Below are 27,181 nucleotides of genomic sequence, written 5' to 3' on the forward strand. Positions count from 1 at the left end.
TCTCACCTCTTCTCCCCCTGTCCTTTTCAGACTCCCTGCAGCATGCCCTGGGGGAGTATGGACTGGTGAGGCCAATGAGTGTGGACGCAGAGGGCCACTTTCTGTCGCACGCTGTCTCGACAGGCCGTGCGGCAGGAGGGCAGCCCCGTAGGCGGCAGAAGAGGGAGGTAGGAGGAGGCAATGAAAAGTGGGAAGGACCGAGAGGAGCGGACCAAGACCGAGAGCCGGCGGCCCGCCAGGAAAGGCTCTACTACAACGTCACCGTCTTCGGCCGGGAGTTCCACCTGCGCCTGCGCCACAACGCCAGGCTGGTGGCCCCCGGAGCCAAGATGGAGTGGCACGACGACGACGGCAGCACACGGCACTTTGAGACGCTGCAAGACGACTGCTTGTATGTGGGGGACATCACAGACGCGCCGGGAGCCACAGTGGCCATCAGCAACTGCGACGGCTTGGTGAGTGACTTGTGCTCTTGCTGTTTTAATGGTGTGTTTGGGGATGGAATGGAAAACTCTGAATATTTCTTCTTGACCTTGTCACTGTTCCCAAGGGGTCTTTCTACTGCTCTGCAAACTTGATCTCTCTGAAAACAAAACAACCAATCACAGCAGTGGACAATTAAGCTTCCTTCAAAATATTTACAGGTCACTTGGATGGATTTTTTTTTCCGGCTGCCTCCTGGCAGGATTTTGGAGGTTTGCCAATGAGATGAAAGTTAGGTATTAGGCTATGAAAGAATCATATTAAGATTCAGTGTTTCACCTGGGCTTTGTTCACACTGCCAGACTCATATTTCATTTCTTCGTATACGGCTTGTATCCAGCGTGATTTTTTTTTATGAACAGCAAACCACATGCAGGTGTTTTAAGGACATTAAATCGCTCAAGACTGGACTGTTGTGATTCTCTCGGAAGATGTTCGACCTCTCATCCGAGCAGGCTTCATCAGTTCATGCTAAATAGGACAGCTCTACGTTTCAAACCTGGTCACATCCTGAGACAAAGGCTAGTAAACCCCAAAGAGCAGGAACCCCAACCAAGAAAAACAATCTGATCTGTGCTGTCCAGTGCAGTGAGGAGTGCACTAATGTACAGGTCCTTCCCACAAAATTAGCATCTTGTGATAAAGTTCATTATTTTCCATAATGTAATGATCAAAATTAAACTTTCATATATTTTAGATTCATTGCACACCACCTGAAATATTTCTGGTGTTTTATTGTTTTAATACAGATGATTTTGGCATACAGCTCATGAAAACCCCAAATTCTCAAAGGATTTGCATATCATGGTAAGGTACTCTAAACACGCTACTAGCCTAATCATCTAAATCAACAAATTAACTCTAAACACCTGCAAATGATTCCTGAGGCTTTTAAAAACTCCCTGATTCATTACTCAAAACCGCAATCTGCCGTAAGACTGCCGACCTGCCTGCTGTCCAGAAGGCCATCATTGACACCCTCAAGCAAGAGGGTAAGAAACAGAAAGAAATCTCTGACCGAATAGGCTGTTCCCAGAGTGCTGTATCAAGGCACCTCAGTGGGATGTCTGTGGGAAGGAAAAAGTGTGGCAGAAAATGCTGCACAACCAGAAGAGGTGACCAGACCCTGAGGAAGATTGTGGAGAAGGGCCGATTCCAGACCTTGGGTGAGCTTTGCAAGCAGTGGATTGAGTCTGGAGTAGAAACATCCAGAGCCACCGTGCACAGGCGTGTACAGGAAATGGGCTAAAAAAAAAGTGCCGCATTCCCCAGGTCAAGCCACTTTTGAACCAGAAACAGCGGCAGAATCGCCTAACCTGGGCTACAGAGAAGCAGCACTGGACTGTTGCTCAATGGTCCAAAGGACTTTTTTTCGGATGAAAGCAAATTTTGCATGTCATTCGGAAATCAAGGTGCCAGAGTCTGGAGGAAGATTGGTGAGAAGGAAATGTCAAAATGCCTGAAGTCCAGTGTCAATACCCACAGTCAGTGATGCTCTGGGGTGCCATGTCAGCTGCTGGTGTTGGTTCACTGTGTTTTGTGTCAATGCAAATAATTTGCTTTCGACAGACAGAAACAAAATGATGTGGCGGGCCAGATCTGGCCCCCGTGCCTTCAGTTTCACACCTGTGGTCTAAACACAGAACAAACTGAATTAAAACAAAACAAAACTCCAAATGAAGTAAAAACTAACTAACAAAAATCCAAAACTACTAGAACACTTCAACCCAGATGAGGTAACACTTAGGGCCCAATTTTGGTAGACTGGCACCCCTGCGCTCGACGTAAAAACGGGGAACAACTTCATTTTCGTGCCGGCACAAGTCTAGTCTGGCGTGTTTGGGGCCATGTTGCACCTGTCTGGGCGTGCCGGCACACGAAGCAGCCTCGCCCCCGACGCACCTGATAATTTTCTAACAGAAAGTAGTGTGCGCTCGGCGGAGGTTATAAATGTTTCGTCTAACACAGTGGACCCCAAATACTTGTGGAACGGCACCGTTCGCATATTTTTTTTCTATATTCTTTAAAGTGGAATATGTATATTGGATATTTTATGTAGAATATTTTGTGTTTGCATTTTTTTCCCCCAAATGCATTTCAATGGGTGTCGATTCTATGTAGATTTTCGATATTTGGGGGCCGACCCGGTCCATGTCACCATTCACCACTTGATGAAAGAAAGGGTTTAGTTGCACTTGCACCGGGTCTTATACTGCCCTATACTACAATGTGAGTAGGCCTAATATTTTTGGGGGGATTTGGAATGACATACAAGACGAACCTAGTACCTCAATAATATTAAAATTTTGAGTGAGTTCATTTTTGTGAAAACATACATTAAATGAGTTCTTGTACTTAATGTTGCTTTGCTGTTAAGACGTTTTGTGTCCGGGAGGTCTTTGCACAAAAAAAAGTGTTTTTTTTGCTGGCTTCAAACACTTTGTTGTCGAATAGTGGATCTATTATATATACATTGATTTTTGACAAAAGAGTATGGTTTTTGCACGGATGCATGTATTTTTTTCCGTCCCGGATTTCGATAATATCATGGATGGATGCTGAGTTTTTATTGACACATTCATAAAGTTGTTGATGTCACAATATGCTCATTAGTACGGTTGTAGTTGTAGCTGTTGAGTGTTTGTACGGGTTATCATAAATGCCAAGTAATGTGTTGAGTCAATATGAAATTGTGAGGAGGAGATCCCCTCAGCGGGAGACTGCTCTTTAGTCAGCCAGCCCAGCCCACCACTAGAGCTGAGCAGAGGCAACTGGATCCGTTTAGGACTGAGGACGCTGGGGAGTGAGCGAGCATCTGAGGGAGCAGGCAGGGAGCCACGACAACACAGACCTGACATGCCCATTCGGCATGACACCAGCCAGCGGCAGCGCATTGCCGCTGCTTGCTCTGGCCTGCCGTCGCAGGGCCTGTTGACAATTTGGAGGAAACGCTACTGTCTAAGTGCGATCCTTCCCCGCTTTGGTAAGGCACACGTTGAAGGCATAATTCGGCAATTGTTGGTCCGTCATTGCCCATTCGCTAATCTCATATTGACGGCTCGCGCATCTTAAAAGCTTTGACACCACTTAAGACTATAATAAAAAATGTGAATACATTTAATAAATAACGGAAAATACAATTTTAACTAGACAGACTTATCCATGCAAATCACAATATTAAATTACTTTACCATGAGGATATGTTCAAATGAAAATAACATCATTTTGCTGCTGTCATTTTAAGGACGTTTAATCAAAACGGCTGCTGCACTATAACCCCAACTATAGTAACAATCCAGAGTGCTGTCCACTTTTGCCGTCTCTCCTTGTCCCCTGAGCAACGTATGTTGTCACCCATTAGTTCTTCCAGCCTCTGCAGGCATGCAAAGAAGTACAGCCAAGCCGTGTCAAGCAGATCTTGCTTTTTTATAACCCAATGGAGCCACATGGCCTCCATCCAACCAACTGCGTCCCCTTCTTCAGTGAACCTGAGTCTTTGTGCGCTGCTGGTTCAGGTCCAACTGTTTCAGATGGGGAGCTGAGAAGGGCGCCATGGAGAATCTTTGGATGGCCAAGTGACTCTCGAAGGGAATTGGATTCATGTGACGTGTCGCTGTGATCAGCTGGTTAGCTGCCGGGTTGTTTGTGAGGAGTCAAAACACTGAGCTGCATTAGAAAACGGGCTGTGTGCTGTGAGCACATGTAAACTTTAGTCTTTGGTGTGGGGCGCTCATATTAAACCGTGGGTTTGTGTGCAAATGCAGAGCTCTGGGATGCAAGCACTAGAGAAAACAGAAAATATACTACAGCCAGATGGAAAAAGTATATCTTAGGTTGTAGGGGTGGAATTTCTTTCAATTTTGTGCTGCAATGTGCAATGCTGTGGCTGGGATTAAGGATGCGATACATGGTTTGTGCTCTCTGTCATTTTAATTCCATTTGCATTGATTCTAACCAGTGTCCCACAACAAAAAAAAACTGCATTTTAGCCCAAAGGGCAGTGTCATCAATTTGATATCAATCGTAATTGCAATTAGGGTCAGCAATTACAGTATATTAGCCTCATTTTACAGCCAATTTGGCATGCAGTCTCCTGCAGCATGTGCCATACTTTGTGGCTTGGCGGACTGCTTTGATTATATGACAAAACATTGACTTTCCCTTCTTTTTGTAATCGCCTGAACAAACCGTAGAAGCTTTGATGCAGATTTTGGCGCAATCTGTGTAAAAAAAGAAATAATGATGATAAAAAAACAACCAAATAAATACACCCATTCCCAAAAGACAGTAAATATTTTGAGCCACACCTAGCAATAGCAGTTCTCCAAGACAGTAATTCATGCAACATCTTAACCTCACTCAGATTTTCTAGGACATGCGGAAACTAACTCGTAGTTAGAGATTGGTAAGTAGTTCTGTAACTAACTACCCTTACTTTCCCTGACCTGATCGTTCCACAAATGTGGCAAAACAGTGTAATGGGTTGTTCTGTGTAGTCATCGTTAATTAGGTTTATAATCTTAGGTATCAGGTTCGAATGAAACCTTCTGCACGTAATTGTACAGTGCAAGGATATGAAGATTTCAGTTCCGTCAGAAACTCAGGTTGGAGTGTCGGAGCAGGGTTTTAAAATAGAGTTGGGGTTTCAAAGTAGGGTTTCAAAAGAAAGTTTGGCTTTCCAAGTAGGGTCATAATTTTTAACAACAATTACAAAAAAATTAAAACCGCAGGTGTCAAAATGTCGGCGTCTATCGCACCGACCGGTAGAGTGATGTACAACACGGCTGCGCAAAAAATATGTCACAATAGGATGAGTATTGTTGGGTTGTAGGTACACATTCTGTGAAAATGTCATTCAGTGTGAACAAAATGCTTCTTGCAAACATTAAACAAAGGAGATGTGCTATGCCCCGTGTTTTGCATCGTCGCTGTCCTGCGAAAATCACTTTTACGATGGCTATTGTCTAGTGTATTATGATAAAAAATTATACTGATGAGACGGAATGTTTCAATCATTAAGTGTTGAAAGACTCAACTAAAATCCTCCTTTGTCTGCAAATGCAGCCGTGAACACATTTGTTTGTGCTACTGCTGCCTCAGCTGCGGAGCTAATCATTGGCTTCCGACAAATGCTAGGGTTGCCGTGTTAGCGTGGGAACAGGGGGTCATATAAGGTTGCGCTAAGCAGCGTGCAAGCAGGTTGCAACGGATCTTCAGCTGGGTGACAAGGGATCCTTATGTCCCCGATGAAGTGTGTTACCTGCCATTCCTGACTTTGAGACCCAACATCCAGGTGGATGCACACCTGGATGACCAACGTTTTACATCTTTGATGAACACCTTCAGAACACACATTCAATAGCCATTTGGCTATTGCAAAACAGTCAAAATCAGGTGGGCTGACGTGTGATCGCACTAACAGTGTCAAAGGAACTTTCCTCTGCACCAGCTTCACTTTGCCATATAAAGTATGCACATATCTCATTTCTCCACCCACTCTGCTTACAACCCATTTCCATGGATATCGCATGAAAAGCAACACACCGTAATTAGTTGAAAAACACTCGTAATTCAGGTTAGTCCACTTAAAAACTACATTTTATTTCTAAGTAGCCGGTGCGAAAGTATGACAAAAGACATTGGGCACACGACTTCAAAGTTTTTCCAAATGCGATCGCCTGATTTTTTGCTTTGACTTGCAAGCAAAAATGTGAGCGCTGAGTGGCGTCAGTGAGCTCATCTCAGCTCACTTCACAAGCAGCAGTTTGGCAGAGTGAATAAATCTTCCCAAAATAGGTTTCAAGCTATTCATTGCCACTCCCAGTTAAACGGTAACTGTCATACTAAACATAAAACAAAGAGAATTACGGGTTGTATATTTAAATCAACCACACCAGTTTGCCATTAACACATGATTGTCAAAACACCATAGACGGGCTAACAAGTACCAATTATGTGCCGGTGTTACACTTTAAAGTGGAAGTCAAGTCAAAAATATTCTTTACAATAATATATTCTGTACAACCCCACAAGTCTAAACATGGTATTGTCATTAACATTGTGTTTGTGAAATATGAATTTAGCAGTCTTCGTTTCATCCGTCTCAGTGGGTGGTCATTTTGCCACTTGCTGTCGACTGAAAATGATGTGTCACAATGTCACAGTGCTCACCTTGCACAGGTCACATGACCAAAGCTAGAAAACAGAAAACAGTTCAACTTTATAACAGATAAAAATCAGCAAAAATCTGGTGATTTTTCCGTGGGACCAATGTTTGAATGTCTTTACATTTATCTTATTTTGTAATGTGAAGGTGAGTAAAAAAAAAAATGGCAAAAAAGCTGCTGATTTTTACTGATTTTAAAAGAGCTAATATTGGTTGTTGAAATGGACTGGCTGATTTATTGGTACTATGCTTTTTGGCAGCTCCAAGTTCTGAGCGTGCACCGTGGCCGTCAGCGTTTTGGGAACATTTAAGATTCCAGGGTCTTGCTCCAGCACTCTGAGCTGCTCTCTGTGGGGGGGGGGGGGTTCACCTTAGAGTGGTCGCTCTGCCCCCTGACTCACTGCTGGGCGAAGGTGTCTTTATTAAACCACAGCAGGAAAGCAGGACTGTGTTGGATGCCCATTGGAAGAAAAACATTGCGAAGGACTGGTAAAGCATTGACATTTAAGTGTTTGGTATGTTTTTCCTGTTTTTTTCTACTGATGCTTGTAGGTGGCACACTCTTTGAACAAGGTTACGCACTAGACGGCCACTCTACAGAGTAAAACCATCTGAAAAAGCAGAGGTTGTCTGTTTTATTCTCAAGGCTGGTCAGGTTCAGGCAGACAAACCAACAGCTCACTGTAAAAACAATACAAAAGCCTAATATTGGAAAATATGCTGTAAGATGCGGAGGACCAAGTGTGTCATAAATAAACAAAGGTGTAATTGTGTATTTGTTTCAATGTATTGGTCAATTAATTCAATTCAAACGTTATTTAATTGTTTCTTTATTTTTTTTCTATATTTATTCATTCTTTTCAACACATATTTCATTTTTAACTATTTATTAGTTTGATTTTGACGCTCTTGTTCCCCCGTGCTTCGAGACCTATTGTTATCTGTCATTGTTTCCCATCACACACAGTTGGCTGACACTGGACAGGACTTGTCCCAATATCAGCCCAAACCAGTTGCTTGTTATTGCATGAGCTCTTCCGTGAGATAATCACTGGAATTTTAGGAAAAGCCATGGATTTTATGGTGAATACTGAGGCCAGTATGTTTCATGCGCTTTCTGACTGTCCTCTTGGAAACGCCAACCTCACTTGCCGTCCCATGTCGGACACGATGCTCTAGAACAGACGTGGCTTATGTCCAAGAGGCAGCAGCTGTCGCCCGTGTGTCTTGTGGTCTCGACCAGCGGTCCCCAACCACCGGGTTCCACTTTGGACCGGTCAGATGAAAAAAAAAAAAACTTACAGTACTTCCGGTTTATTATCCGAGCCTGAAAAATAAGTTTGAAGAGTGACTGGATTCTCTCCGTTGCATCCATCTGTGACTGACTCTTAACTCATGTCAAGCTAATATTAAATGCACAAGCTAGCAAAACGAGTAAAATAAACAGAGGTCTTTGGAAAGTTTCTTTGAAATGGGGAAAAGGCCCAGTGAGAATTCAACATAAGAGCCTATGCCCATGAAGAAAAAGAAAGGTGCATTTCACAGACAATACCAGAAGGCCTACTTGAAATACGGATTTACGGCGACAGGATATTCCCATGCAAGCCTGCTCTGCTCAATATGTGCAGAGTCAATGCAGACTTCAAAACTGATCCGTCAACAAATGTAGGTGCCTTGAGAGGGTCATACTTGGCTAAAAAAGGCTAAAAAGTTATTTCATATCAGTGAAAAACCCCCCACTGCGTATTCACGTTTGTTATTGTAGCATTGAACTTGTCACACACACAGACACACCCCAATGCCCCAGAACAGCGCTTCGGACAGTAAATAGTTACACGGTCGCAAAGGGTATGGACTTGTATGAACCGGTCCGTGGCAGAATACGGGTTGGTGACAATTGGTCTCGACTGCAGTATAAGCGCTGGAGAACTTCTTCTAAAATTGCAAATACTCTATCTTGGTCGAAGCGAGTTCATCAACAACAAAGTCCTGAGTTTTTGCACTGACGCAGTCTTGCTGGACCACAAATGGGCCTCCCGAAAACTTTTCCCACAATCAGAAGCATGCATAAAATATCCTGGTGTGCTCAGAAATCAACTTTAAATATGAAGCCCGCTGCCTGATTGATTGGTTGATGGCAGCTCACTTTTTTATGCTTGTCCTTATAGTGCACATGCAGACGCTGCCATACTGGTAGCAGAGGGTTTAATCGTGTGTTGACAGAGGGCGAAGACCGACCATAACGATATCACAAGAATACACCAAATGTCAGTGACACAGACTCTTATACCAGCCATGCCCCGGGAATACTCTCAGTCATTACTACAGCATTAAAGTCAATAGACAAGACATCCCTTAGCTGAGCCAACCCATCCGTCCTTCCATCCGTCCAGCAGGACCGACCGTGAAGCCCGATCAAGCGTGGCAGCTCGCCGGGCCCAGCAGTGTGTTATTCCACCCCGGGTCACACGATAAGCAGCTCTCAATTGTAATCAGCTCAAATTGAAATGATGACATCAATTACAGCACAGCGCACAGATGATATTGACCCTAGACCTCCTGGCGGTGTAAAGTCGGTCGCGGATGGAAACGGAGTGGCGGGGTCGGGGTAGAGGAGTACCTGCAGGCTGCGCGGTGCCGAAGGGAGAGCCCGGTTGGGAGAGCGCAAAGGCTGCCGAGGCATGACTGCGAGAGAGCGATTAGTGTTCTCCGTATCTGATTGCAGGTTCCACCCTGCAGTGTAGCTCACTCAAACACACAATTATTCAATCTAGAGCTATTATCAGACAGACAGAAACACAGGAAGAGAGGGGGAGAAAGCCGGCCCATTCTGAGGAGCGCTGAATAGCGCGAAGGAGTGCTTTTACCAGAGCTGTGATTACCGCCGCTCACTCAGTGCACTTAACCAGCCCCCTCGCCTCCTTTTCCTCTGGCGCTTTGTCATTGAAAAAGTGGCTCAGATTGTTTGAGTGCTGGAAATAACAGCTTTCACTTGAGAAAATAAAACAGCGGAATCCCAATGATTATAGGGGAATCCGCCTGATGTCATTTTAGTATGATCGTGAAAGAGACCTCATTGAAGATTTAGACAAGAATAGAACATGGCCCAGGTATGGAATTGGAGTCTTTCCCAGAGACACGGATGTGCCAGTCAGTCGGTCCCTCAGGCCGCGGGGCCAAGCAGGAGCTGATCGATGCTCGCCAACATCAGCATTTCTCTTACTAATAGGGCCTGGAGCAGCACAATCTTGCCAACATTCTCCCAGGCATGCAATCCCTGCCTACTATTGTCCAACTCCCTTCTGACGCTATTATACCTTGCAGCCATCGTATTCTCAGAGCTTCGACTCATTGCAATGTTTTCATCCTCAGAAATACAACACTGTTGAGTGAAAATGTTTGTTAATCTAGAAGGAGAGTGATGCACAACACGCATCGCACACGAAAGACAGAAGCATCATAAAGCGGACATTGGATGGTTGATACTGTAGCAGTGAGGGAGAAACAACTATTTCAGCATTTCTCTTTTAATGCTCTTCTCTGAGCTAGGGTCACTTCCTGCCTCTGTGAAGCTCGGGCTCCTCGCGGCCTGATCATGGATATTTCATGTCAGCCAGTCACTTTTACTACATAAGTGCACGCTTGAACCCATTGCACTTAGAAAACAGGAGCGCCAAGTCCGATGTAATGAGTTATTGCGCCTGCATGGTCCTTAGTGGAGAGGAACACAGTTCAGAATTGCACCTCCGAGCAGAACCTCACACCCTCCCCTTGTTACACAGACTGCTTACTTTTGTTTTGCCTGAAATAGAGAAACAATCAAAATTTCTCTTCCACTCTAATATGCACTTATTTTTTTTTCCAAATAGTACAGTACACAAGGAACCAGAATATGTAATATATTATATAATGTATTGTATCGTAATAACTGACTGCGGGGGTTGGAGTGAAGCAACAGAAGCAAAGAAACACATCTCTTGGCCTTTGATGATGGTGACCGGCGAGTTTAAGCAAGGAAGTCTGAGTATGATGTAATCTGTTTTATTGACGACGTGTCTATAACGGATATTAAGGGAGGGCAGATTGATTGATAAATATAAATTCCATCAATTGTGTGAAATTGATTGTGGTGTGTTAACTGCATCTTGGAGCAATAGGGTCAAAATGCTGTGCACTACTCGGCTGCATTATTATTAGCCGGGTTTACATGGAGCCATGTATCCCAATTAGAAAGGATCCGAATGACCAAGCTAAATGCTAAAATTGCTCTATATAAACACCCCAATCGGAATAAAAAGGCCGAATCCGAATGGAATTTCATTGGGATTCACAGGGGTGGTATATTCCTTTTGCCAATCCGAACGAGCGTCATGTAGACAGTTCAATCGGAATGGCCAGGCTGCGGCCGGTCTGTCTTGACTCAAATGCGTAGTGACGTCGTTGTATACGCACTTTAAAATGGCAGCGTCTTACCAGAGCTCGTCTGCGACGCGAGAACTTGTTTTAAAGTACTGCTAACTTGTTTTTATCAAGATGCTGCTTTAATATGTGTTAAAAAGAATCGCGAATACTGCGCTAAATAGATGAATGAACTCCATCTTGATAGATCACGCGATGTTTACATTGATCTCCGCGTGTCGCACGGCTGTAACACGGCTAATCTGATTAACAGGGTGGAGCGAGTAAATAACGGGGTAGATCACGTCACATGTAAACAGGTGACCAGAAAGACCAAAAAGTCCCCATGTAAACGGCTACTGTTATTTAATGCAAACTGACAAATTAACTACACTGAAAACAGTTTTATTTTATTTTTTTTTTTTTATCATGAGGTTGCACAAATTAAAATCCTCTAGATCCAGATCTTTTTTTTTTTTCAGTGGACTATACATCTACTTGCAAAAATGTCTACATTTCAGTTTTTTGGTCTGTCAAGATGGGGTGCTGAGTGTACATTAATGAGAAATAAAGCAGAAAGTGAAACATTTCAAGGGGTCTGAATACTTTACATACCCACTCTAGATGTTCAGAAGAGTCATAATGAGCGAGATGAACTCGATCGATCAACTTTTCATTCATTTAATGTGTGCGCTTTTGTGGGTTTTCATTGAGTTCCAAAAACGTCTTCACTGAAGAACTCAAAATTGTCCGTAGATGTGGATGTCAGCGCAAATAGCCGTTTGTCTCTACTTGTTCTGTGACTGGCCGCAGCCCAGTCCAGTGTGCGTACCCCGCCTCTTACCCTCAGTCAGCAATGCTCGGCTCCAGCTCGCCCATGACCCTAGTGAGGCGAAGCGGTCTAGAAAATGGAGGGATGATAACGTTGTATGTTGAAACGCCTATCCCTTGTAATCTTTTACGATGGCTTCTGAGCTGTGCTGGATGTGAATCAGGGACAGGTCATGTCAAACAGTAGCAGCATAATGTTAGCCTCATTCACATCATCTGTCGTTTCCTTGGACAGCTCCATGCGGCTGTTTTGTTGCGGACCTTGACCTCTGATCTCCTCGACAGAAGAAGTCGATCCTTCATACATCAATAAAGCATCATGTACATTGTAAGAAGCTGCTCGCTGTCACCCTTTGCATATGTTTTGCGTTTAAGTGCCGTTGAGGCAAAACAATGAAGAAGTCCCCCTTTCAAAATCGGAGAGCAAAACAGAAAAGAGTGACACGACTGCTCCAATGTGAGAGTTCACACCTATTGTGAGTTATGATACCTGTATGGCCATTGCAAGAACTCTGCTGATTTATAGTTATGTTCCTCTCGTCTCTCTCTTTCTCTCCCACTCGCGCTCCTTTTTTTTTTTCTGAGGCTAATCCTGTGCTTTTCTTTTTCCACACACACTGACATTCAGACACAGACACACTTGGGAGAAGAGACTTATTGTCATGTTGCTCCACAGTTCATCTTTAATCCGTTGCCTCGCCACCTCCACCTACATCTCCGCTCACGGCACCTTGAGCCGTATTCTAGTGGCTCCAACCCACGCAGGGACACACCACATGAGTCCCCGATGCGGCCCAATCAGGAGAGTGGCACCACAGTGAGAGGAGAGTGGCAGATGTGAGAGATGAGGAATGAGACACAATTGAAATGAGGCACACTGGAGAGGAAAGACTAATTGAGGAATCGAACAGAGCAGCCGTTCTCCATTAGAATACGTAGGGCGACAATAAATACTGTCTTGTTCATGCTTTGCTTTATTCTCCTCTTCTCACAGGGTGGGCGTGACTTTGATGTGATCTGACAGAATCCACTGTCTCTATTTTTTTTCTGCTGTTTGACAGCATGAAGGCAACATCTACCTTCGTCTCTTTTCCCTCTTCATCCCATTTATTCATTTGACACACTAGTTGGGTGGTGGAAAATCTGTATGCCTTGTGTGTGTCTTCACTACACATGAACACACTATGTAATTAGCAAAAAAGGCACTGCTCATGCTAATAAACGGGGCACAAATAGTAAGGACATGTGTCATGTTTTGCATGATAGAGGACCCACAAGCAGAGAGGTAGGAGAAGCAGGGTCTGATGAACAAAACAATTCAAAAGGGAAGTCAACCCAAAAGAATTCTTTGCAATATTATGTTCTATGCACCTTCACAGCTCACTTGTTTTCTGTAGATGAGCCATGATTGGTCGTTATCTGAGCCCTGAGCGATTATGTAGTCAGTATCAGTAGACAGAAGTGACAAAATGGCCGCCCCCGGAGGTGGACAAAAACGGGTGATTTAAGATTTTACAGCTTCACTCATATATCCACAAGCACAGTATTAATCAGAACGCCATGTTCCCACTAGTGGGCATGCATAGAATATATTGTTGGCAACCACATTTCTGGGTTGACTTCCCATTTAACAAAAACTCCAGCAGGAGTACTGTGGAAAACTAAATCGAAATCACTAACAAAGTCCTGAAAAGCCCAAAACTCAAAGTAACAACACAACACCAGGAAACAGAACACACCACTAGAAGAAACAAAACAACGTGACAGCAACAACGATCCGACAAAAGCTGAAAGAAACCAGGAATCTAAATAGAAGCCACCACTGAGTCCACGAGGAACACCTGGACAAGACACGAGTGGCTGAGGGAGCTGATTGGAAGACACAAGGAACCGGGTTGTCGAGTACAGGTGGAAACAAAAGACCTAACGAGCAAGACAGGACACAAGGCAACAAGCTATAAAACAAGAAATCAACCTACTAACTAGACAAACACAAAAACTGACAATTTGTCTTTGGTAGATTATTTCTTTGTTCTAACAAGGCTTCTTGGCAGTATAACATTATCCAGTTGGAAAGCCTGTTTAATTCCCTTTTACATGGTGCCACATTTGTAAGGAACATGCATTTGCGGGCTGGGCAGCAGAGCCGAGTATGTGGGATGTGCCCATAAAAATTTTGCTTTGCCTTCTCTGCCGATGCAAAACAGCTTTTTCTTTTATTTTTATTTTTTGCTCTTATTTCAACTTCTGCTACCTGAACATGTGGAGGAGCATTACGTTCAGCCATGAGTCCAGATGGTTCCTATAGTAGTTGGATAGTAGAGTCAAATTGCGGCAAAGATGCAGGGATTGCAATGCTTATTGCTTCAGTGACATCTTTCGATGGAGGCGTTGTGATGGTGTTGCACAGCATCTTCCTTACTAGAAAAACAAGGCTTGGCATCATTGGAAGCAATATCAATGCAGAGAGATATCAAGAATTTCCGCAACCACTAGCATTGCCTTATCGCCACAATCTTGCACCCAACTCGATACTCCGAGATGACAATACTCACACCCACCGAGTGGGTTTTTTTAAAAAACGACCTCCAGAACTTGGGAATGGCGAGGATGGAACGACTTGCCAGCAGTCCTGATCTCAACCCCTTCGAACACTCAGTTTAGGTCATCAACACAACCATGTTGGCTGACTTGTGAAACATGCTGATTTAAGAATAGAATGCCATCCCACAGCATTGTGTGACCAGGCTGCTGGCCAGCATGAGGAGGTGGTGCCAGCCTTTTGCGGCTGTCTATGGTTCTTTGACACTCCACTGTGGCTTCTGATACCGTACTTTCCGCACTATGAGCCACTACTTTTGCTTTTACTGTGACGCACTTTATTGATGATTTTTTTCTGACGAGCTTCAAGCCGTCTATAGATTTACCCACAGCCTCGTCACACCTGACCAATGAAATTACACGTCACAGGTAGATTAATGAAACTGTCCGAATCCGCCCTCATACTGAATTTTCATCAGCCATTTGAGGTTGGAGTGCACACGCGTGAGGGCGGAGCGGGCTCCCTGAAGAGAAGTTTGTATGCGTAGCGGCGCGCGACTTTTTAAGGCGCCACTGAGAGCGAAAATAAGCATCTTGAGTTGAGTTAAAATTTGCTTTTGTGACAGTGAAAAATCTCTGGTGTGTTTGATTCATCCAACTATGCGATAGAATAACACTACAAGCAAACATTCCAACTTGGTGAAAGATGTTGATGGGGCGAGATATTTGCAGGCAGCAAAAGTTGACGTGAGGAGAAGGTTTTGAACTGAATGTCCTTATATCTCAAAAGCATCTTTTCAACTCCTTTGAACTCTCTACGTTCCATCCCGTGTTTCCACAGAGTGCACATCGCCCGTAGTCCCAACTGATTCACAAGCTGTTTTTGTCTACCTGCTGATATGACCTGCGAGCCCAGTGTGCATTCCCCCATCGTAATGATCATGTCTTAAAATTGTTTTTGCTCAAAAAGACAAACACCGCATGGAAAAAGAACATTTTAATCATTGCTTTCAGTTTGACTGGCCACATTTGAAGGGTTAGTGATTTAATATATTTGCAAGGTGGCTGATGACATCATTGGCGAGAATGACTTTTGGTCAAACGTGACATTGGTAAGAACAAATAACAGTTTTGCAGATGGGGTGATGTAACTCAAATGTGGCTTTCCCAGAAATGATGTATTTGTGTTTTCGCAGAATCCTGACGGTTTTGCTCATCTCTTTCAGCTCTTTGCACGTCATCATCTCTTGTGATTTTAACCAAAAGAGACGGTATTTACACCCTGCCCTTGTGTGATGCTTATGATGAGCTGTAATAAAATGGATTGGCGTTTGCCAGAAAAGACCTGAGTACGATCCACATGCGACCATCTCTTCTTCTCACATTGCTGCAGCTCATTCCTCAGTGTCTATGAGACCAGGGGATGGCTGAGATGGGGGCTGGGGTATAATTTGGTTACAGGAGGTAACTATGAGTTATGGTGGAGTGGAAGGCAGGCTTTTTGACACAGCCGTGCGCTGGCGATGGCCTGTGATGTATAATGGCAATGCATGTGAGCGCAGAGGAAATTGCCTGCACGAACGACGCACACACACACACGCGCGGAGTTACACGCCATGTATACATGGAGGCTGTCTTTTAAGCGTATTGAAACAAACTTAACAACTTTCCTCCCTGACGTGTCAGACAGATCCCCATGAAAGTATAAGATGATGTGCAGGACAAAATTGCACAAAATCCCTTTTCACAAAGAGCTTGAGTCATTTACGCTCTCTTGGAGTTTAAGTGGCTTTTGCCGAAGCCCGCTTGGCAGCATAGCGCTCAAAGCAGAGGCGAAAAGGGTCTGATTTCCTCCGAGATGATGTGATTGTATTAAACTGTGGCCATTGACTTTGCTTCCAAGCCCCAGTAATTGGTGGCAATAGAGGAGCCTGGTGTTTCCCCTCTAGATGAAATCTCTGGTCCAGCTCGAATGGATGGGAATTACAGTGTCCTCCCGCATGCTGGGTGCCGGTGTGTGTGCGAGTGCGTGCGTGTGTGTGTGTGTGTGTGTGTGGAGGCAGAACATGTCTGAGGGTGTTATGGGTGCACTAGCCCATATTTATTTGTTAGAAAGTGTAGGGATTCCCCAGTGATTGTCAGTTTGATAGCTCCTCTTTTATTTTTCTGCTGCCGAGTTTCCTCTACGGACACACAATATAAATCTATTTCTTCTCCATGTGTAGCAGAGTGTAGGCAGCATAGTGCCGAGGGCCTTTGGACATTCTTCCCAGTCTATGATCAGTCACAGCAGCTGATGCTGTTGCAAAGGCAACGTGTCCATCTGATTTAATTGGCACATTCTGTTAAATTCACCACAAAATATACATGCGGTTGCTGACATAACATCAGACTATGGTATACTGTTTACCTTTATTTTTACCCTGTGCCTGTTAACGCAATGTATTCCTAATACAGTTAAATGGCTTTATTAGGGCGCATGCGGAGATTCTGGTGTATCCTGATGTTTGTATAGGCACAGAATTTCTGAGTTCAGCAGACATGTGCGTGGATGTCATCACATTTCATTCATGAATATGACAACAGCATGTGAATTATTGCAGAAATGAATTAGTTGAAGACATTATTATTTGTTATTATGATCACTATGGAGGCGGGGCACGCGAACGATCAATGGCTGGAGTGTATACATGAGATCCATAGACATTTAAGTTGCCAGCAGTGATCACCAATGAATTCTGCATTTAATGGGGGTACCCGCTTACATTATCTGTTGCCACACCGGCCAAATGACAGTGGTTCACACATGAATTGCTGCGTCCCTGTCCACCTGTTCACACATATACGACATTTAAAGGGAATGAGAAGTGCATTGGCTTGCACGGGTTTGCAAAATTACCAAAACTTAGTCTAACCTGCCTGTGTGAGGATTTAGAGTGCAAGTCATGCCGGACTTGCGCCGGTCACGAAAATAGAGCCCAGTCTTTCACCTTCACTTGATTCAAGAAAGATAACACTGGTCAACACATTTTTACTACATTTTTCAATCAGAGATGCAAGTTAACCTTTTGTATGATCGTACCGTGTAAATGTATATCGCCTTATACACAGCTAATTGATGGATCACTAGTTTTGAAATCAGAAGCCAGTAAATAGTTTTTCAACTATTTTTCAATGTATTTTAAAGGAAAGATTGGTAACAAATGCTTAAAATATCGAATATGTTGTATTAACAGTGAAGACAATTTCAAAAAAACATGTCAACACATGATTTGTCTTCGCAAGCCACATAAAATGATGCCGCGGGCCTGATCAGGCCCCCGGGCCTTGAGTTTGACACCAGTTCTCTAGCACATCAGATTTTCATAATAATAATAATAATAATATAGTACTATATTTAGTAATATATTTCGTAATATTTATAAATTAAAGGTATAGGTTCAGCAATTGGTGGATTTTTTTTCTAAAACGTCGTAGCTATGAATAACAATGCTTGGTAAAATCCGTATTGCTCAAGCACTTATATATCAAACTTAAAAAAAATATATAAAAATGTCTCAAAAACCTTATGTGCTATAAAAAAAAAGTAAAGACATTTTTCAAATCAATGTGAAAAATACATTGAGTGACACATAAAGCCATCTCTGATTCAAATTTGCTGTTGACCGGTGTTCTGTTTCTCAGTCAATACCATCAGGTGCACTTGTACAAATTAATGTTAATGATTCTGCCTTTGCACAGATAATGATACTCACATTTGTAGAACGTCATGCAACATTGGGTTTATTATGCCTGTAGTTTGTAGTGGTGTGCAGGTCCTCTTCTATACGCTGGTCAAAATGTATTGTTATAATATTTGTAAAGGCACAACCATTTACAATATGTATGAAAGCTCATGCAGATGTGGATACTTTAATCTATTTTTGTTTGGTGGGGGGGGGACACCTTCAATTATGTCTGAGTAAGCTCATGTTGTCATGATACACAACAAAAAAAATGTAGACTGACCTTAATGTTTTCCAAATAGATGCATGGACAGTTACATCATTATGCTCAACATGATGTTATGTATCTTGCTTGGGTGCTTTGCATCTCCTGTATGGGAAAGTCCAGTTCCAACTGTATTTTTAATATGCTCACATGACACGCTTAAGGTCCCCCCCAATTTACAGTATAGGTTAGTGTGGTTGGAACTATCGGACCACATACTGTATGTATGGGTCAGCTGTCAGTGGCAGTATGCACAGCAAGTGTTTTTCCAGCATTTCTCCTCCCTCGGTTTAAGTACTGCAGATACAGATGTAATAATTATATTTCCAGAGTGGGAACATCTGTTTTCCACTTCTTGAGAGTTTAAAAAAAAAACAAAAAAAAAACAACAGGTCATATGATGACACATGGGACACAAAATTCCTGCATTGACATATTTGAAGCGACCTAATGACAAGTTTTAACTAGTCTTGGCCAAGTTAGACTGCAATGGATTGACACTGTATATATTCTGTTAAAAAAGTTTACCTTCGTCAGTAAGGCAGACTTGTAATTGTCTCTTCTTGTTCTCTCCAAGTGTATGTGGAATGAGACATGAGGACGTTTCTTACACTTGTATGTTATTCTGCCTTATGCCATACACTGTAAAAAAAAAGGAAAAGGGGGGGAGTGATTTACTTGAAAAAACCTAGGAAAGTTTCTTCACTCAGAAATTTTAAGTACATTTTACAAGAAGAGGTTTTGAGTAAATTTTCCTAGTGTATTAAATGAAAAAATAAAAACCACTCAAGGGAAGGCAGTTTCTTTAGTTTCTTTATGAAACTAAATTCTAAATCAAAACCAAAATCAAGAACAGATGGGAGAAGGCCAGACAAGAAGTCCCTGGCAGAACCAGGAGCGTCCAGGAGGCCAGACGAAAAGGTCTTGGCAGGACCAGTCTGGTGGGCGACCCGGAGGCCAGGCGAAAAGGTCTTGGCGGGGCCAGTCCGATGGGCGTCCAGGGGGCCACACAGGGGATGAAGGCAGCCGAAGGCCTTGCGCCATCGTAGCAGAATCCAAGGGCAGCCTCAGAGGTTGCGCTGCCGGAGCCGTTGTAGCAGAATCCAAGGGCAGCCGCAGAGGTTGCGCTGCCGGAGCCGCCGGAACAGAATCAAAGGGCAGCCGAAGGCCTTGCGCCACCAGAGCAGTCAGAGGGCATGCAGAAGACCTTGTGCCGCCGAAGCAGGATCGGAAGGAAGCTGCAAATCTTGCACCGCTGGGGAAGAGTCAGAGTCTGATGGTGCAGAGGAGCCGGCATTGAAGCCTGTAGTTGCCATGGTGCTGGGAAGAGGGCTTGGCACTGCAGAGGAGCAGGCATGAGAGCCTGTAGTTGCCGAGGTGCCGATAAGGGGGCATGGCACTGCTGAGGCACCGGGTGCAGAGGAGCCGGCATGGGAGCATGTAGTTGCCAGGGTGCCGGGATGGTGGCCTGGCACTGGAGAGTAGCCGGTATTGGAGCCTGTAGTTGCTGAGGTGCCAGGAAGGGGGCCCTCACTGCCGAGGCATCGGGACGGGGGCCCGCATTTGCTGAGGCACCGGGAAGGGAGCCTGGCACTGCAGAGGAGCCGGCCTGGGAGCCTGTAGTTGTCGAGGCGCCGGGAAGAGGGGTCTAGCACTGCTGAGGCACTGGGTGCAGAGGCGCTGGCATTGGAGCCTGTAGTTGCCAGGGTGCCGGGAAGGGGGCCTGGCACTGCCGAGGAGCCGGCATGGGAGCCTGTAGTTGTCGAGGTGCCGGGAAGAGGGCCTGGCACTGCTGAGGCACCGGGTGCAGAGGAGCCGGCATGGAAGCCTGTAGTTGCCAGAGTGCCGGGATGAGGGCCTGGCACTGCAGAGCAGCCGGTATGGGAGCATGTAGTTGCCAAGTTGCCCGGAAGGGGGCCGGGCACTGCCGAGGCATCAGAACTACGGCCGGCATTTGATGCAGTGCCGGGAAGGGGCCCTGCCTCATCAGCCTGCCACCATAGAGGTTGGGACGCACACGAGACACGATGGGTTGAGAGTACTGATAGTGAAGAATGTAAACTAGAAGAAACGGGATGAACGGGACTAAGTGAAGAAGTACGCAGTGAACGAGGTGTCGAAAAAGGCGGGGAGTGTAGTGGCTTGGGTAAAGGTTAGTAATGACGTGACATGGAAAAAGCTGAGGAGGAACCAGAATCTCTACTCGGACGCCTACCTTGGCCACCCTGCGGGGATCCCGTGTAAATTGCCAACCGGGCACCCAAAGTAGGGTCCGAAGGGAAGGATTCTTTGGTGGACACTAAGGGTACAGATTCGGAATGACGCGACTTGGAAAAAGCGAACTTACGGGAGGAACCAGAACCTCTACTCGGGCGTCTACGTTGGCCACCCCGCGGGGGTCCCGTGTAAATGGCCAACCGGGCGCCCAAGCTAGGGTCTGATGGAAAGTGTTCTGGAGTGGACACTAAGGAATCATCATCAGAAAAATGTGACAAAAACTGACAAGGGCTTGAATAGTGACTTGGGAAAAGTCAGTGTCAAAATCAGCATCGTAAACTAAGGGATCATCATCGTACAAAAACTGAGGAGGGCTTGAAAAAGCAGGAAGCTGAAAATCAATGTCAGAATCAGAATCATAGAGGAAATTAACCAAATCATGACCATCTTCTCAGTCAGAAAAATCAGAGTCTAAAAACAAAACATCGTCTGTTAAACTAGAAGGGTATTTATATAGCGCATTTCACAACAGCTACAGAAGTAACAAAGCACTTTACATACAACAACAAAATAGTCATAATACAACAAGAGAAAGCAATCAGTTAACAACACAACACTATATACAGTAGACACCGGAAAACATCCGAAAACTGTTAGTCTCAGGTCGGATCAAAAGCCAAAGAATAGAAATGTGTCTTTAAATGGGTTTTAAAAATGGACAGAGAGGGTGCTTGCCTAACATTCAATGGAACGACATTCCAAAGGGAAGGACCAGCAACAGAAAAGGCTCGATCCACTCTGAGGCTCCGCTTGGTCCTCGGCACCTCGAGCAGCGCCTGGTCCGCAGACCTGAGTTTCCGGGAAGGTGCGTAGGAATGGAGGAGCTCGGAGATGGTACGCCGCGGCGAGGCCATTTAAAGACTTATAAACAAATAGAAGAATCTTCAATTGAACCCTAAAGTGCACTTCGAGCCAGTGAATGGAGGCCAGAATTGGTGTTAAGGGCTGCATCTTCCGAGCTCCAGTTAGGAGGCGAGTTGCAGCATTTTGGACCAACAATCTGGGCACATTGCTAAAGGCTTCAAATATTTGTATTCTGTGGGCCCCATCAAACTGAAATTTAAACATGAAAAGGAATGCAAAGAACACCTTGCTGGGTGTGGGCTGATCGAACAGAAATAGGCCCTGCTTTATCTTTTCAACTGGTTGCAGCAACTAGTTCTCCACTTACTATACTGTACTGTACTGTACTGTACTGGGAAAAGACAGAAGAGTCCACCACTGGTTCATATGTGACATTGGCTTCGGGCAGCAGCCTGTCTTCCCAATTGCCAGTCCACTCCTGCATGCACTTCTGTTTGCATTCTCTTTTTTCTATTTTTTCACTCGACAGATAGCTCATGCTAAAAGAGGAAAAAATTAGTGTTGGCTAAATACCCCACACTGCATAACCGATAGTTTGCAGGGGGAAAAAAAAAAAGAATCTTCCCTTGTACATCTGTTTGTTTTTGTTCCCATCACTCAGCTGGATGATCCAAATATTCCAAGTGTTTTTGAAACCCAAAGAGGGAAGCAATCTCTCCTCTGGGGTAGCACACGCATGCACGTACCTCTCCAGGCCGAGAGATTGAAGCTTGTGGAGCATGCCCGCGAATATTTTTTCTCAATTTGAGCACAAGCGCTCTGGATGCATGGGCGCTGGCCGAGGCCCTCCTTTGTCATGGAAACACCAATCTTTAATTTGGGTTCCTTTTTAAAACTAATGAATTCAATCCGCACATAGAGGCTAACTGACTCACAGACTGCCAGCATGAGCACACACCACAGATTAGTGCCGGTGGTGTGTAAAGAGGTGGAATGAGGGGAGCCAACACCTTGATTGTCAATAGCCAGTCAACATGTTCACCTTTAATACGCATAGCATTAATATTGAGGCATTGTAAAGCCCACCCTGCTCATAAGGTCAAATGTGGAGCCATAAAAAAATCTAGATTTGCACATTTAACACACAATAGGTTTGTGAGTGTCAGTCGGTGTTGAATGTGAAGTTATTTTTGTTAAATGTCTGCCTTTCATTTGCAATTTTTTTTTTAAATTTAGTTTGTTGAAACCTAAAATTAAAATTCCTCCAAACAAAAGCTTGGATGCACAGTGAATTTGTAGCATTTGAATGCGGAGTGTGTGGCGTAGCTGTGCCACACCCATTCTCTAAATTTTCACAGGCGGCTCCGATGGTATCCCTGGCTACCGCTGGTAACCTTGGTGATACTGGCGGAGATATGCTGCAGTCAGTGGGCGTTGCCAGGGCGTGATATGAAAGCATAGTGTGTGTGCGTGTGTCTGAGATCCCGATAGCAGCCTCCGCCTGAGCCTTCAATTTGACGTATCCTTTGATGACAGCGTCGCAATTCGAACACGCACGCACACACGCGCTTAAAGCAGAGGGGCAATTAGGGAAAGCTGTGTAATGTGAAACTGGAGCATTTAGGTGGAGGTACCTGCATGCATAAACAATTAATTAATTGTTTAATCAATTAATCAGCTGTGTGTAAGCCACCAGCTCATTTAAGGGGAGCTTTGTTTCTTTCCGTTTGGCTGTCTGAACTACAGTAGATGTTCCTGAGGGCCCGTGAGGCCACAGAAGCCGGACGTCTCCTCTGTGAGATTTATTGCCAAATAATTGCGCTTCATCAACGGCAATTGCTTTCTTGGATCTAGGAACGGCATCACGGCCAGCGCTGCATACATATCTACGTATTTAGCAAGGTCACTAGGTGCAATGACATGATTATCAATAGGATAATTAGCATTGTGAATTATAGAGCACAAACACCAAAAGTATTCCTCATTTTTTTATTATTAATAATTTCTTGTATTTATTTATTTATTTGCTTTTACTTTTTTAGTGAATGGATGAATTATAGGCTTAAGTGACAAGATTTCCTAACATTTTGTATTTTTCTAATTGACATTCACCGGCCACCGGATCAGGTTTACCTTTATGAGATGTAGCAAAAAATTGCCTTTACAAAGATAAAGTATTATTTCAACAGAATGTTATTGCATACAATATAATAGATTTATATTCTTATAGACGTACACTGCACTGGGCCTAATATCAGTGTGGGTAAATGATAAACATTCGCAGTAAGGTGATTTTGATTGTTATCATTTACTGTGACTGACAGAATCTCATAAAAATATGCTTTGCTATGTTCTCATAAGAAGGCCAGCCCTGGATTTGACAGTTTAAGGGACTGATATACAAGCAGGGCCACAGAGTCACTTTTTTGGACTCGCAGCCCCTAACCTGAAATTTTAGGGATGCAATTAGAACATTTCGGGCCGCACATGAATCATAAATTGACTAGCGAGGTAAATATTCACATTTCCATTTGTTTTCATAATATAACTGATAGATAGCTGCAAGTGTTGAGCAGAAGTTCGTCAGCAGCAAAAAAAATTCAAGAATTTAAAACAAAGAAAAAGATCTGCAAATTTAGTGGTCACACATGCACTAGTAGATCAAGTTTAGTTTTACTGTCTCAAATTGCTGGCGTAGAATGACACAATTTAGAGGCAGTCTATAGCCTTGATAGGTGTACAAAATATTAAAATGTATAGTTATTGTAACAAATGTACTGGGTCCTTTAGTTAAGTGTCGCTAACTAGTGATGTCATAGGCTGGCGCCTATGTAGGTTGCCGCCCTGACTTCCCGCCAGTTGGTAGCCAGACTTCGAAGGAGATGGACGTATGTTTGCAGTCCCACTGTTTTTGCTGGTCAACCATTTTTGTGACGCAAGGTGAAGTGCGGATGAATCTGCTTTGTCATGTATGATTTAGCGGACCGGGCTTGTTTTTTTTGTGTGTGTGTGAATAAATGACGGGCTTTTTTTGATATCCCAGCATTGGCGTGGATGTGTACTTTTTTTTGCCTCATCTTTTCTTCTTAACCGCATTAACCCGAAACGTTAGATTATGCCCAAAATTAGTTTTACCGCGGCCCAATTTGGAGTTAAACTGAATTTGTTGAACACTTATCTTTACCTGCAAACGACACAAGAAAATACCTTTTTTGTTTTTTAATATCCTCAAAAATCTTTCGGAAGCACAATGTTTTAAGAGTTATATACATACTATTTTCCAAAAGCACGGTGGACAGTTCTCACAGTTCCTTAGATGTGAATGTGAATGGTTGTTGGTCTAAATGTGCCTGGTAATTGGCTGGCGACCAGTCCGGGGTGCACGTCTCCTCTTGCTGGGATCGGCTCCAGCTCACCTTTGACCTGAGTATGGATAAGCAGTACACAAAATGAATGACCCCAAAGCATTTAGACTTCAGGCCAGTAACTGGATGAATAAAATAACTTGGTATTGCCCCACGATGTTATTAACTAACTGCAGTTTATTTGGTCTGGTCTGGCCTGCATTCGGCAATACATTAGCGATATGCTGTGGCCGGCCTTTGTGACTTTTTTCAAGAACACACGGTTGCTCTCCAGACACTGAGGCACGAGCAGGGAGGAGGTGCTAAGAAGGTGCTCAGTGACTGTATGAGATATATTCAGTAGATCCCTTTTTGCCAGTCTGCCAGTGTGCCTAATTTCACTCCAGCAACCTTGACTTCTTCTCATTTTCCCACTACACCCCCCCCCCCACCTTCCTCTCCACCTTTGAATTTCAGCAAAGGGGATCATTACTAGAGTTCCCCTCAGGTTCCTCTTAATCAAATATTTGACCTAATGAAGGCATTTAATTACTGGTTGCCTAGCGCTGGAGGTGCCAGATTTCTGTCACCCGCCTTTTCATATTTTCTTCCATGTATCATTATACTGACAGCTAGAGTGTGTTCACTTGCAACCATGAGTGTGTGCATGCGTGTGCATGCGCGTGCGTGTGTGCGCGTTCTTTGAAGCTGCCCGTTGAAGTCCATGTGGAGCTGCGTTGGCCACTTGAGACTGTGATGGCGGAATGGCATCTAAACTATGCTAATCCTCGCCACTTTTCTGTACAAGGACGGCCATACTTAGCATTCTTTCAGCGAGATTCCCCAACAATGCGGCAAGTCATTAATGTGCCATTTGCTGGTCAGCAGGAAAGAACAAGAACTGGTCATAATGTCGATACAACGTTCCGACACTTTGAGGAAAGTACACAATTGTAACATTCAGGGCAGCAGTTTCCAACCTGTTCTATGTATGCCCTTCATTGCAAGAAACCTTTTATATGTCTTTTTTTGCACCTTGTACAAAAGTAGTATTTCAACTATCAAGCTATCCATTTTCTATCCTCTTCAGGGTCACTAGTAAGTTTGAGGCTATTCTAGCTGACTTTGGGCGAGAGGCGGGTGAGTCTCTCATACTTACTGTGTGTGTGTGTGCGTGTGTTTGCGTGTGTGTGTCAAGGATAGAAAAACCCTGGCTTTGGTTTTCAGATGCAGCCTGTGAGTTTCATCGATTCATATGTATAAGATTACATTGTGAAATGCTTAGAAGTACAGTGGTGCAATTTTTTTGCTTTTAATTGCAAACAAATATTTCAAATATCTGCACAGTATGGTGGCAACGAATTCAATTCAAAATACTTCACAAGCAGCGGTTTGACAGATATTCAAGAGTTCTTTATAAAAGGCTAAAAGCTGTTTTGTCACTCTCATTTGAAATTTAGTGTTAAACCAAACATAAAATAAAGATAATTACTTGCGGTTTATTTTACAACCACATAACTTTGCATCAGATAAGTCTGTTCAGCGTAATGCTAACAAACGATGCAAAATGCCATAAACAGGCTAATATATCCCTAACTTTTTGTGAGTAGTGTATCTCTCCTTGACTGTTCGGTTTCTTCAGCTACGCAATGAACCCAAGTTTGACAAGTTTTAGTTAAAGATATCCACCGATAACCTGATACGGGCTGAAATTTCGAGTGGTTCTCCAAGTCCGCACATGAAAATTACCGTGACATTCAAACAGTGTCACTTGCCCTAAAAACTTGACTTACAGTGTACAAATGGAACATTAATTTTGAGAAAAGTTGTGTGGCCTGTACAATGGCACATGTAATTCAGTCATCAATTGTGAATTTATTTTGGAAGATTTTGGAAGTATTTGAAGTACTCACTCAATATATATTTTAAAAAATTCTACAAAATGCCACTTGGCACATTTCTAATTACACTGACCTAGGTGACCAAAGGCACGCCCACTAGAAGAAGCAACATAATATCCAAGTGGCAAAAACTGTTTAATTCTCTACATTTTATTTGTATCATTTCTAAAGGTTCAACAAAGTCTCCAAATGGTTTCGATTTTACTATCAACAGGCCGGATCAAGTCACTGTATAACAGGCAGGCGGCTGAGGGGGCGAGACAAAAACAACTACACAAAGCGGATGTACTCTCTTCACTTTGGCGTATATGCCTTCAAACATTTCAATGGAAGGATGTCTTTATTGTAAAACTTGACCTGTCTTCATATGTCGGCTAAAGACCGCTTTCAGGGTGGCATAATCTCCAAGCGGTGACATGTCAGTTGGGTTAAACTAGCCGACGATG

At 43.8% G+C, this 27,181-nt stretch overlaps 1 protein-coding gene across 2 annotated transcripts in view; it reads left to right on the plus strand.

Moving 5' to 3' along the window:
• The window catches only part of LOC147151784 (A disintegrin and metalloproteinase with thrombospondin motifs 2-like), a 137,194-nt gene that overhangs the window by 1,530 nt on the left and 108,483 nt on the right, over nucleotides 1-27,181 (plus strand). For both annotated transcript variants that reach the window (XM_086017867.1, XM_086017868.1), the window contains exon 2: nucleotides 31-455. In XM_086017867.1, the coding sequence (XP_085873993.1) occupies nucleotides 31-455 (425 nt within the window). The remainder of the gene's footprint in view (nucleotides 1-30; nucleotides 456-27,181) is intronic.

Source organism: Filicampus tigris, chromosome 2 (assembly GCF_054856515.1).
Source record: "Filicampus tigris isolate MCC_2025a chromosome 2, RoL_Ftig_1.0, whole genome shotgun sequence".
Lineage (NCBI taxonomy): Eukaryota > Metazoa > Chordata > Actinopteri > Syngnathiformes > Syngnathidae > Filicampus > Filicampus tigris.